The sequence below is a fragment of the Lycium ferocissimum genome, chromosome 8 (assembly GCF_029784015.1).
Source record: "Lycium ferocissimum isolate CSIRO_LF1 chromosome 8, AGI_CSIRO_Lferr_CH_V1, whole genome shotgun sequence".
Classification (NCBI taxonomy): domain Eukaryota; kingdom Viridiplantae; phylum Streptophyta; class Magnoliopsida; order Solanales; family Solanaceae; genus Lycium; species Lycium ferocissimum.
Window position 1 is genome coordinate 8,034,704 of NC_081349.1, and position 12,472 is coordinate 8,047,175.

General features: G+C 31.9%; 1 protein-coding gene across 2 annotated transcripts; it reads left to right on the plus strand.

Annotated features, from left to right (window-relative positions):
* The first annotated feature begins 275 nt into the window (after positions 1-275).
* Positions 276-5,496, plus strand: LOC132067164 (protein neprosin-like). Of its 2 annotated transcripts, none has more exons than XM_059460312.1 (7): positions 276-1,137; positions 1,228-1,314; positions 1,661-1,876; positions 2,322-2,519; positions 3,154-3,207; positions 3,348-3,494; positions 4,899-5,496. In XM_059460312.1, exons 1-7 carry the CDS (start codon positions 754-756, stop codon positions 5,274-5,276), a joined length of 1,464 nt encoding a protein of 487 aa, XP_059316295.1. In that variant the 5' UTR covers positions 276-753; the 3' UTR covers positions 5,277-5,496. The 2 variants fall into 2 exon arrangements, with proteins under 2 accessions (XP_059316295.1, XP_059316296.1); XM_059460313.1 differs by having other exon boundaries at positions 278-1,137; positions 2,355-2,519.
* The last annotated feature ends 6,976 nt before the right edge of the window (positions 5,497-12,472 follow it).

The following is a 12,472-nucleotide window of genomic DNA, read 5'->3' on the forward strand; positions in this document are numbered from 1 at the left end:
ATATATTATATATAATAAGATTTTGGAATGCAGGTAAAAATAAAATAACAAGAAGCTGACACAAAGAACATCTAGGGAAGTGAGAAAGAGAAACACCTAAAGCAAAGAACTTTGAGAATCAAGTGTAATTCTAATTCCTATCTGTCTTCAAACCCCAAGTAAAGAATAACAGAAACCAGAAACACCACCCCCCCACCCTACCCTCCCACCCCGCCCCCCTCCAATCCCTTATGAACATTATGCACTTATAAAATTTGCATAGAAAAGCTAAAGTTTCAGTCTTTGTATTGGAGACTGGAAACACTCCTCCCACTACCCTACGCCCCACCCCCCCACCCCCTCAACCCCAACCAAACTCCATCCTCCAAGAAGCTCATTTTAGTCTCTCTCTCCACTCAATTAATTCCTTCTTCATTTTCATTTAAGAAAAAATTAAAGAATTACTAAGTACTAGTACATGTCTTGATCACAACTCAATACAGTAGTATTTATTTGGCCACAGCCCACATGGAGTTAAATTGAAACTCTAAAAACAAGTGCACAACCCATTCTTGTACATTTTATATTAGCTCATGCCTGGGAGTTGCTGTTAGTCAGACAAGACTCAGAATTTGGAAGGAGGAAAAGAGAAGAAGAGAATTAATTCCATTTTTTAAATTTATTCTAGAGTTTTGAGAATTCTTGGAAATAGTGAAAATAGTCATGAACATGTTGTACTAGACCTTTGGTTTCTTGAATTGTAGTCTGGAAATTATGGATTTGCTGGGAGTTGTGCTACCAATATTGGCAAGTAGTGAAGAAAATAATTGGTGTTTTCTTCATCATTACACAACAAGACAATGCCAATATGGTATATCACAACAAGAACAAATAGAGGAAGAATTACAAGAAGAAGAAACAAGAAATTCCACAAGAATTTATGTTATGGCTTCTAGCTGTTCCAAGATTTCACCAATCATTTCCATTTTTGTTTTCTTCCTCTTCTTTATCTTCTCTGTTTGTCCTGTTTTGTCAATAGAAACAGAACAATTCAACCTAGCCAACCAAACTTTTAAGCCAGGTGATGAGCTTCACAAGATGAAAATGATTAAATCTCATCTTATGAAAATCAATAAGCCTTCTCTCAAGACAATTAAGGTATTCCCAACTCTTTCCAATTCCATTTTCTCATCTTTTTTTCTTTTTCTTTTTCTATCCTATATAATAGCTCTCTGAATTGTAATGCAGAGTCCTGACGGAGATCTTATAGATTGTGTATTATCTCATCAACAACCAGCTTTTGATCACCCTCAGTTAAAGGGCCAAAAGCCATTGGTAAACCAATTTTGATCCCTCATTTTCACCTTGTATTTCTTTTCTTTGTTTGGTTTAACCTTTACTGGTCCGACTAATTCAAATTCATGCCATGTCGAGCCCATGATTAAAATGGTTCTATTTCTCAATCTTTACGTGGTTTAGTGGCCGGAATATTTCTTATAGCTCGGCTACTTCCTCATTTCAATAAAGAGAAAACGCATTCTGCCAAGAGTTTCTCTACTTTTAGGCCTAACTCTAAAATTCTGATTCAAGATAGAGGAATCTCATTCATCTCAAGTTTTTTAGACTTGTATTCAATATTTCAAAGTGTTAATGCTTTTGAAAATTTTGTCTTATATTATAGGAACCACCTGAGAGGCCAAAATCAAGGCACAACTCAAATTCAATGGAGTTCGAAAATTTCCAACTTTGGAGCTTTTCTGGAGAAACATGTCCAGAAGGAACTATTCCAGTTCGAAGAACAAAAGAACAAGACATTCTAAGAGCTAATTCAATTCGAAGATTTGGTAGAAAAATTAGAAGACCAGTTCGTAGAGACACTACTAGTAATGGCCATGAGGTTTGTATTTTCTAAACATGTTTTAGCTTATTTTTTTTTAGAAATGCCTCATTTATTTTCATATATCAAACTATTCTATTTTCAGAATAAAATTTCATGAACTTTAAGTGATTTTGTTGTGAATGGTTACTTTGACATGGTTTTGTGATTTAGATATTTGGCAGGTTACTTTTTTTGGTTCATGCCGACTTTCATGTTTTTTTTTTTCTCCTTTCCCAAATTTGGTTTCACTATTTTCCAAAGGCCTTTACTTTGTCAATCTCCATTCATCTATTTCTATATTCAAATAATAGTCCGAGAAACTTTATCATCAAAAATCAAGAATTGCAATTTTGAGATGGTATCTATTCCTCCTCACAAAATAAAATACTTGTACATTTAAATTATTTTTCCTCTTAATTTTCTTAAGTAATAAGTCTTTCTTTTTCTTTTTTATGCCTCTTAGATTTTGTTTCTATTTCAATTTTTGGAAAAACAGCATGCAGTTGGATATGTAACTGGAGATCAATATTATGGTGCAAAAGCAAGTATAAATGTGTGGGCGCCTAAAGTTACCAACCAATATGAATTCAGTTTATCACAAATGTGGGTTATTTCTGGTTCATTTGGTGATGATCTCAACACCATTGAAGCTGGTTGGCAGGCATGTTCTTATTTATTTCTTCATTTCATGTTATGTGCACTGATAATGTAGAGAAATTTTTATACTAATAAATTAAGTTGATCAACAAAATATAAACAATTTCCCCTATCAAGTCCTCTGATACGATAACTCAGGAAAATATGTAACAGTTTTTTTTTTTTTTTTTCAAACTTAAATAGAAAAAATAGTACCTAATATGACTTTAATACATTTAAACTTTTATTAACAAGTTAATTCCCCTATAATAGTCCCCATGTTTACAATTCAGTGATCAAAAGGTCACGATTCAAACTGTAATTGAGGTCACTGCTAACTCAATTGGGTATTTCTTCATATTCCTCTTATATGTAAGATTTTATTAAGTAAAATATTATTGAAAAAAAAATGTAAATTTGTGGAAGATATTAATTTTTGAGCACTTTGATGGAAAAACGCGGTTTCTTCAATTTAAATGTGGCATGTACTGGCATGGAAGTGAGAATAGTACTCGAAGAGTGAACCATTTTCTTTAGTGTCATTTAAAGCATGCCATTAAATCTTCAGCTACCTTTCAATATCAACAAATCTTTTTCTGCAATGCTTTAACAGATTTTAGGTAGCTAAATTATTGATTTATTTCATTTAATTATAACAGGTAAGCCCAGAGCTATATGGGGACAATTATCCAAGGTTTTTCACCTACTGGACCGTAAGTTTTAATTTTACATACTGCATTTGTATTATTAATCCTTATGATAATTAATTAGAAGAACATCACCTATTAAAGTGAAAATATTAAATTCTTTGGTAGAAATTATTTCTTATTTTTTGTTTTAATGATTTGTTCAGAGTGATGCATACCAAGCCACAGGATGCTACAATTTGCTGTGTTCAGGATTTGTTCAAACCAATAATAAAATAGCAATTGGGGCAGCAATTTCACCAACATCCTCTTATAGTGGTGGCCAATATGATATCAGCATCATGATTTGGAAGGTAGTCACATTTCTCCGAAGAAAAAATATAGGCAGTAAATTTATTTATTTTTGTATTTTCTAAAAACTTTGCTATTTTTCTCTCTTTTGGGTAGATGGTTAATTTATTCGAAAATCCAACTAATTAATACTACAGTTAAGATCGTTTTCCTCCAACCAAAAACTAAGAAGAGCATAATTCAATCAAGAAAGTATTAAGCTTTCTAAGGTAATAAACATCATTTGTGTATATCTCCTTTATTTCTTCCGAAAGCGCAATTTTGTTAATTTGGTAGCATTTTTTACTAATAAAATGAGATTTAAATTAGAATTGAGAAAATTAAGGGGTTCATCACAAACGGGTACTGATCTACTAGAATCGATGGTATTGTCTTTTCTCTTTTTCTTTTTCTATTGGCCTTTTATCTTTTCTTGCTACTTTTCTCTTTTAGTACTTTTATACTAATTAAGCTAGCCAACTTACTGATTTGTCCACAGGTCCAATGTTACTTAAGAAAAAACTTCATTTGGCCTGTATTTACTTATTCCTGCAGATAGAAAATGATAATATCATTTAATAGGTGGTTCAGTAAATAAATACCCTTCGTTTCATTAACCAAAAATTAAAGAATACAAGGGTTAAAATGGAAAAGGAAAAAGCATTTGACATGAATTTACATCATGCTTGCATGTGTGTATGTATATACCTAAGGGGGAATCTTAAAGTTTCATTCATCGTATATTTTTCAGTGGAAACAATCATTTTGTTTGTGCTTTTTTATTTTCCCCCACTTTGTAAGATTCTCTTGACTTTTCTTTCTCAAGCAAAAGCCTTCTCTGACCCATCCACTTGTTATTATTTTTCACTTTGCCCCCCCCCCCCCCCCCCCCACTTCATAGTTAGCTCTCAAAATCTCATCCTTTGACTTAATATGTATCTTTAATTAACCTTACTTTAGCAATCAAATTTGAGGCATTCCAATTAAAAGGCTTTAATTTAAACAACAATGTGGCTACATGTTTTATCTTTACATCTTTTCCCTTAATTTTTATTATGAAAATGAACCTTAACCATTCGTGATTTATTTGATTTTTTAATAGGCCTCCATTTTTTTCAATTTGAATTGAAATAGTGATTTATTTGACTTTATTTTTTTAACCTTCCTTCCTACACTGAGCTCTTTATATGTTCATTCGTGAGTGATCGTAGACTAGACTAAAAACGTATTCTAAGAAAATAATACCCTCAATCACGCATATTACATACTCATTGACTATTTTACTGAGATTGTGGCGGGTGCTTATAATCTATTTTGACTGAACTACAAGTTAAGAAAGATAGTTGAAAGTGCAATCAATTACCAGTTACACTTATTTTAAGAAACACATCAAGAATAACCAACATATTTTGAATTATTTGGTGCAGGATCCAAAGCATGGACATTGGTGGCTGGAGTTTGGATCAGGAGTATTAGTAGGATATTGGCCATCATTTTTATTCACACACCTTAGGAGTTCAGCAAGTATGATACAATTTGGAGGTGAAATAGTGAACAGTAGGAGCAATGGATTTCACACATCCACACAAATGGGAAGTGGACATTTTGCTGGTGAAGGTTTTGGGAAAGCTTCTTATTTTAGGAATTTGCAAGTGGTGGATTGGGATAATAGTTTAATACCATTGTCTAATCTCAAAGTATTGGCTGATCATCCTAATTGTTATGATATTCAAGGAGGAGTTAATCGCGTTTGGGGTAATTATTTTTATTATGGAGGGCCTGGAAGAAACCAACGTTGTCCTTAAAAGAGGGGGGAAAAAAGGTACATGTTTTTTTCTTTTTTCTTTTTTCTTTTTTGGTTTCTTAGTTTTGGGTGAATGGGGTGTCCTTTTTATTATTCTTTCCATTGTATTCTTAAGTCTAACAAAGTGGTTCATCAAAATTAGTTATTATGCCACCTTTAACTAGGAGTCGTGTAAATTGGCAAAGAAAATAGTGAATATAATATGTTTTTTGCTGTGTTAATTTATCCCTCTTTCGTATTTTCTAATTTTTGTTCCGTATCAAATGAAGAGTATAATTTTCTAATTAAATTGTTGATGCTTATAATTTGATACCTACTTGTTTTAGCTATGCAAAGTTCCCATATCAGAAGTCTATAATATGTTTTCCTTATACATACTCCTGTCAAGACATAATCTATGACTTTTCACCTCACGAGAGTCAAACTAGATAATCTTAGTGTGACATTTAATAGTTTTATTCACCCCTGATGAGAAGAAAATTGCAATTTATAATACATTTCCTATAGGCGGTTATGAATTTGTGTTCAGTTTAGCTCTGAAAGTAGGTTAATTGACTTACAAAAAAAGAAAAGTGACAAATATATCCTTGTTTATGTTGCTTTATGCCGTTGATATCTGACAATACTGGCTCGATTAATCCTGATTTATGTTGCGCGAATAAACTAAGGGCATAAAGCACTAATTATCGAAAAGTTCTCAATTTCACGGATTCAAATGAAACCTTTAGTTATTGTTGGATCTCACCATCTTACCACGTCCCTTCGTGATGAGGGACAAAAAACTAGACACATATGCAAGTCTTTTCTTCAAGCCCGCTGCTGTTGTGGCCTAAATGAAATAGGCAAAGAATTTTACAAAAACAAAGAGAACATGAAAAGGGGTTGCTCTGTTGGATATTAGAAATATTACACCAACCCTTCCCAGAAGATTAATCCAGTGATTTACAGTCTCAAGGCCAAAAGGGTTGATGGCCCATGGAAATATATCACATTCAAATGCGTATCCAAAATTAAACACTAAGATTACCCGCTGATGATCATAAGTCATAACATATAGCACATAAGCAATATCAAATAACAGAAAATCATGATAAGAGCTAATAATTCAGGTTCCTTTTTGGTGCAGTAGCCATCATTTATAATTTCACACACAATCAAGTAGTACAATTAGTAGTAGCATAGTCTATCATTTTGACAAAGTTAAAGTAATAAGAAACTCCAAGAGCAATGACAATTTGATAGGGAAATATTTACCATCGATTAAACTTTAAGAAATGGGAAGAGAAGAGGATGGCAGAAAACAGACTTAAGTTGGACTACACTTTGGTATTCACAAAGGGTGTCAGGATCATTACATATCTTTGCTTGATGTACAAGTAAACCTGTATGTAGAGCTTAATAAATGAATAGAAGAGTAAGAGTAAAGAATGTCCTACTTATTATAGGCCATATTCATTTTTCAAAATTCTTTTTGTAAACTGGGAGAGTGAGTTCACACAACAAAGGTAAAAGAACTACTACGTACATCTGAGGTGCTAAAGAGTTCTTTTTTTTTTTCCCCACAATTAGCATCGAGTCTTTAAATATCATAAAAATGAGAAATGCAAGTTAAATCAAGATAAACTAATTATAACGTTAATCAGTACAATGACAATTATAAATTCTTTTATACGACAATCTGCATTTGTACAATTTGTCGTGTTAATGGTGCATATACAGTGACCTATCTAATATTGAATACTGTGGAAGAGTAAGACTCTTACACTTACAAAATGAGAAGTCTCACAACATCTAATATAATTAGTTTGGTTTTCGAAATGAAAGATAAATAAATTATTTTATATTAGTTGTGGGGTTTATTTTTGCAACTCTTAGGTAGGTGCGCAGTGTTGACTATTTTGTAAATTTACTTAATTTTTCCAATTGGAGCAATAAAACCATTGTAAATGCTATTGAAGGCTGTCCTGCTGCTTCTTAATGAATCCACCGACTTTCGAAGATAGTGATGAATATATGAACAATATCAATCTCATTTTTTGATCATATGTGGGAGGCCCGTTTTTGGAAAGCCCTATTAAGAAGCGTTCAATTTTTGCAATTAAAAGTTGGAAAAATGTATGTGCAAGATAGAAGAAGGGGTTGGTACAGTTGGGGACTTGATGGAGATATATATATATGTGATATATAATCATTTCATGGGGATAATAGGAAGGATAGACATTAATTAATTTGTGGACTTTTGTAACATAAATTGTGATGGACCATGGGTGAATGTTGATGGATCATCTTGATATACCTACGAAAGTTCCATCAACTCAATATCATGCATTTGAGAGTGACTTCTCATACATCTTTGCACGTATATAATAAATTTCTGTTTATACGGCTGCTTAAAAGTATTTTTTATTTTTAGTTGAACACTTAAACATTTTAAATTTTTTTAAATAAAAAATTACTTTTAGCTTCTCAAAGCTTGGGCTAAACAGGATATAAAATTAAAATAATGGTGAAATTTGAGCACGAGATCTCAAGCTCTCCATCATTAACATTAGCAACTTTGCATAAAACTTATTCCTTAGTCAAATAAAAAGATGCATGTGCCAACAGTTCCTAAACCACCAAAAGAATTTCGAGCTCTTTTATGACAAAAAAAACGAGATAAGGTTACTATTTAGATGACTCAACATTTAGAGTATTTTCTCTCCCACAGATAAAATTACTCTTTAGTTGGATCCAATTATAATGTTCGAACCTCGTATTGAATTTATACCTTAGTTAGAAGAAATTATATATTTATTATATACCTTTTGCTAGTTAAAGTGCCAAAATAATCTTGAGACTAATTTTAAGGGAGATTGTGCATTTAGTCCGTCAAAAATTAATAAATTTTTATTTCAGTTCTTGTAATATATGGTAAAATATATTTAACATGTAATTAATTTTATAAATATTTATAAGTAAATATATATATATATATATATATATTATAAAATTAAAGAATTAATAAGTGTTAGACCATATGATTACCGACATGTGTTCTTAAATTTATACTGAGATAAAATAGCAAATTTCTTTATAAAGGGACCAAAATAAAACGTATTATTTAAAGGTTAAATATATTTAATAGAATATCACAAGGAACAAAATCATAAGTTATCAGTGATTGAGGGGTCAAAAGTGCATAATTCCCTTTAATGTTCTATCTAAAACAAGAGCAGTTTATCATAGATTACTCAAAATTGAGGATAATTTTTGTTTTTTACATTATTAATTTGGGAGTTGGAAGTCCAACTAGGTAACAATTGTTAGAAAGTCGTCAATATACAAACTTGTAATAGAGAATTTGGCACTGTATTACAAGTTGGCATAGTAAATCAAAAAACTGCGCGGATTGCCCTTCATATGGATTGGTCTTTAATTTTTTCCCCTCAAATCGGTGGTCTTTAACTTTTGTCCCTATTTCTCATGTAATAAAAATTTGTGAATCAAAGTACCCTTATTCGCTGGTCTATGAAACTAGAGATATAGGTTCGAACCCCAGCAAAGGCAAAAAAAAATAATATCGCAAGGCAAGATTTCATTGCAAATTATGTCTAATCGGGCAAAAGTTATGCTTTTTTTTTTCTTTTCTGGAGTATTAAAAAGGCATAACTATGAAATCTTGCCTTAAGGCATAACTTTTGCCTATGTATTGAAAAGGCATAGTTCTACATTCTATGTAGTTCCTTTTCCGACATAGTTTTGTAGTATAACTTAGTTTCTATAAAACTATACCGGACAAGGCATACTTTACATAGAAACTATGCCTTAAGGCATAGTTATGTAGGATACTACATAACTTATGTCTTAAAGCATAACTTTTGCCTGAATAGGCATAATTTGCTAGAAATCCTGCCTTGCAATTTTTCTTTTATACTCTGCTGGGGTTCGAATCCAGAATCTCAGAGATATTTCCGACCACATAAAGTGCCGAAGGGAAAAGTTAAAGATGAGCGATTTGACGGGCAAAATTAGAGACCACCCCCGAAATAGGGTATTAGTGCGAATGACCCATATTAAATGGCATAATAAAGCAGTAGTTTAAGATTTTGGCACCTGGTAGGACACAACCATTTTCAGGTTATAAAATTTAATCTCACGACCGAAACTTTTTTTCATTAAAATAGTTTTAAAGTTTTTAAATTTTCCTCTATGTTCTTAAAATTTTATTCAATTACTTTCCCCAAAGTCTTTCAGATCTTTTCCCAATATCTCTCTATTATGGAGTATATCCCCTCATAAAATGTCAAATTTCTCACATAACTCCGTTTCAGAGAAATGGAGATGTCATTTCCTTGTATGATTGAACAAAGAGAGACGAGAAGGTCAATTCGGGTTTCATACAGAATGCAATAGGTATACATGGAATAATATGGATACATATTATTAGTGTACATATAGTTCTACAGTATTATTGAAATAATATGTATATATATTAATGTATATACTATGTATACACCCATTTATTCATTATATGCTAGTGCACAAATAATGTATATCACATATTTTGAGCTAAAATTGGTATCCATTATCATATTAAAATATACAGATGTACACATAATTAGTAGAGTATATATTTTTTGTATATTTGGCTAGCGACTGTAACTAATTTCCACCGAGCGGTCAAATATGTTAAAAGCCCATCCATCTTTGTAAATTAAATCTTCAACATTACCTTCAAAATACAGTTACAAAACAAACACGATCCCCCATTAGGTATTTCGCCCCACCCCACCCCCTCTCCCGCTCTCTCTCTCTCTCACACAACCTCATTTACCAGAATACCCAAATGTAAGTCGAGTGGCCAAGCCATTCGTCAAGATATCAGCCTTGATAAAGAAAAAATTGCACGATTTGACCTTCTACTGGGATGGTCTTTAATTTTTGTCCTTCAAATGGGTTGTATTTTAATTTATCATGTATTTTGTGATGAAACTTTGCATCACCCATGTATTTAGTGGTAATGTATTTGAAGTTTTCAATATTGATTTCGTTTTTTTTTTACCCATGTATTTGATAGCATAATATTATGATTTCCAATCGAAAATATAAATTAAATCTTGTATTTCGCGAAAAATTTGTTTGTTATGAGGAGCAACAATTAAAGAGCACCACAAAATAGGAACATATGTGCCAATGACCCACCTTAATCTGCCTTTGAATCTAGCCTAAGTTGTAAGCTCACCTTCACAATGTTGAAGAGATATAAAAGATGACCATTCACAAGTCCAAACTCTTATTTGGTTTCTTACGAGTACATTACCGAAAATAATCCTGGTATAAGAAACTGTACGATTTTATACTTTATTTGGTTACCATTTTAAATTCAACATTGCTGATATCAATATTATTTTATACATACAAATTATCGTATTATTTTATCCCACATTTGATGTAAATAAAAATACAATTACCTATACATAAATAGAGTAAGCCCTGATTCCAGAAATATCTAGAGATAGAATTGAGAACTATCTTATTATTTTGATCCCGAAAAATGAATATGAGTCCTTACAAAAATGAGAATAATGGACCGAGTATAAATATAAATGAACAAATTTTACATTGCGTAGGTAACATCTAAGAGATATTTACCTACCGTAGTTAAATTTTAAATTAATTACCTATCGTAGTTATACTATGTATTTTCATAGCAAATTCACATCTAAACCTCACTCCTCTTTTCTTCTTCTAACTCTAATTCCTCCACCACCGTTAAACAATTTCATTTATTAGTGTATCGTCTCACGGTCGTCTCCAAATCCAACGACAATATATTAATGTATATACGTCCTACACCCATTTATTCATCATCATGCTAGTCCACCGTCATCTCACATATTTTGAACATATTGGTATCCATTATCATATTAAAATGGTTCTTGTAAAGAATTGAAGATGATTTTTTGTATATTTGGCTCATCGTCGTTGTCGCCGTCGTCAAATCATGTTAAAAGTCCTCGTTGTAAAGTCTTACATCTAGCCATTCTTGTTGCAACGTCAACACGTCCCTGTAGTCCCATACGTTCCCATCTCTCTCTCTCTCTCACACAACCTCATTTACCAGAATTTTCGTTGGTGCTTAAACAATGACCATGATAAAGAAAAAATGGCTAGATTTGACCTTCTATTTCGAGTTCCTTCAAATGTGGTCATCTTTAATTTTTTCCCACCGCAATGACATCAACTAGACCAAGTTAACTTTTCAAATGGCCAACCTTGCTCGCTGTATTTTATTTCATGTATTTCTAAAATCTGGACGGATTTCAATTAAACACCTAAAGTCCTAATAAAGTGTTGCAATTAGACACTTTCGGTTCAAACTTTAAAAGTTGTCTTCCTTGTATTTTGATTTGATATAAAAGATGACCATTCACAAATAAAATATTATTTGGTTTCTTAATTATTACCATCAATCTCAAGTAAAAAATGCATGGGTTTTGTGGTTTATTGAAGAGAATGCGTATAATTAATGGAGATGACATATTTTATGTGGTTAAATTAACTACCTAATAGACAAATAAAACACACGCAAAAAAAATGTTCAAAATTTGATTCCAGAAAATCTAGAGATAGAATTGAGAACTATCTTTATTAGGGAGAAAAAATGAATATGAGTCCTTACAAAAATGAGAATAATGGACCGAGTATGAGTGTAAATGAACAAATTTTACAAGTTTAAGGTAACATCCAAAAGTATATATGTGCCTGTTTTATTTCTACCCATTACTATTAGAAAGTAATTAATTTAGAGATTCTTTACGCTCACTAATTTAAAATGTTGCTGTAGATCTTTTATCTTCAACAAAGACAAGTAACAATATCCCACCGACGAAATCAATGTCAGTCCTCATTCTTCGAAAATCTTTTTTCCGGAACTCTCATTACATTACAAAACTACGAAACTGCATGCCTAAAAAACCATTATATAAAGTTGATAATGACATTGTTTTTACACTTGATTTGTTGGGTCATTGTCACAGCTGTTTAACTGATTTCATGGTTTTGACATGTGTACTGAGGCTTCAATTCCTTCCACATGCATCTACAACTACTTTTGCTTTAATTATTGTCTTTCCTTTTAGTTAGGGGCGAGCGTTCGGTTTTTCGGTTTGGTTTTATCGAAACGATTTGGTATTTTTATTTCATGTATTTCTA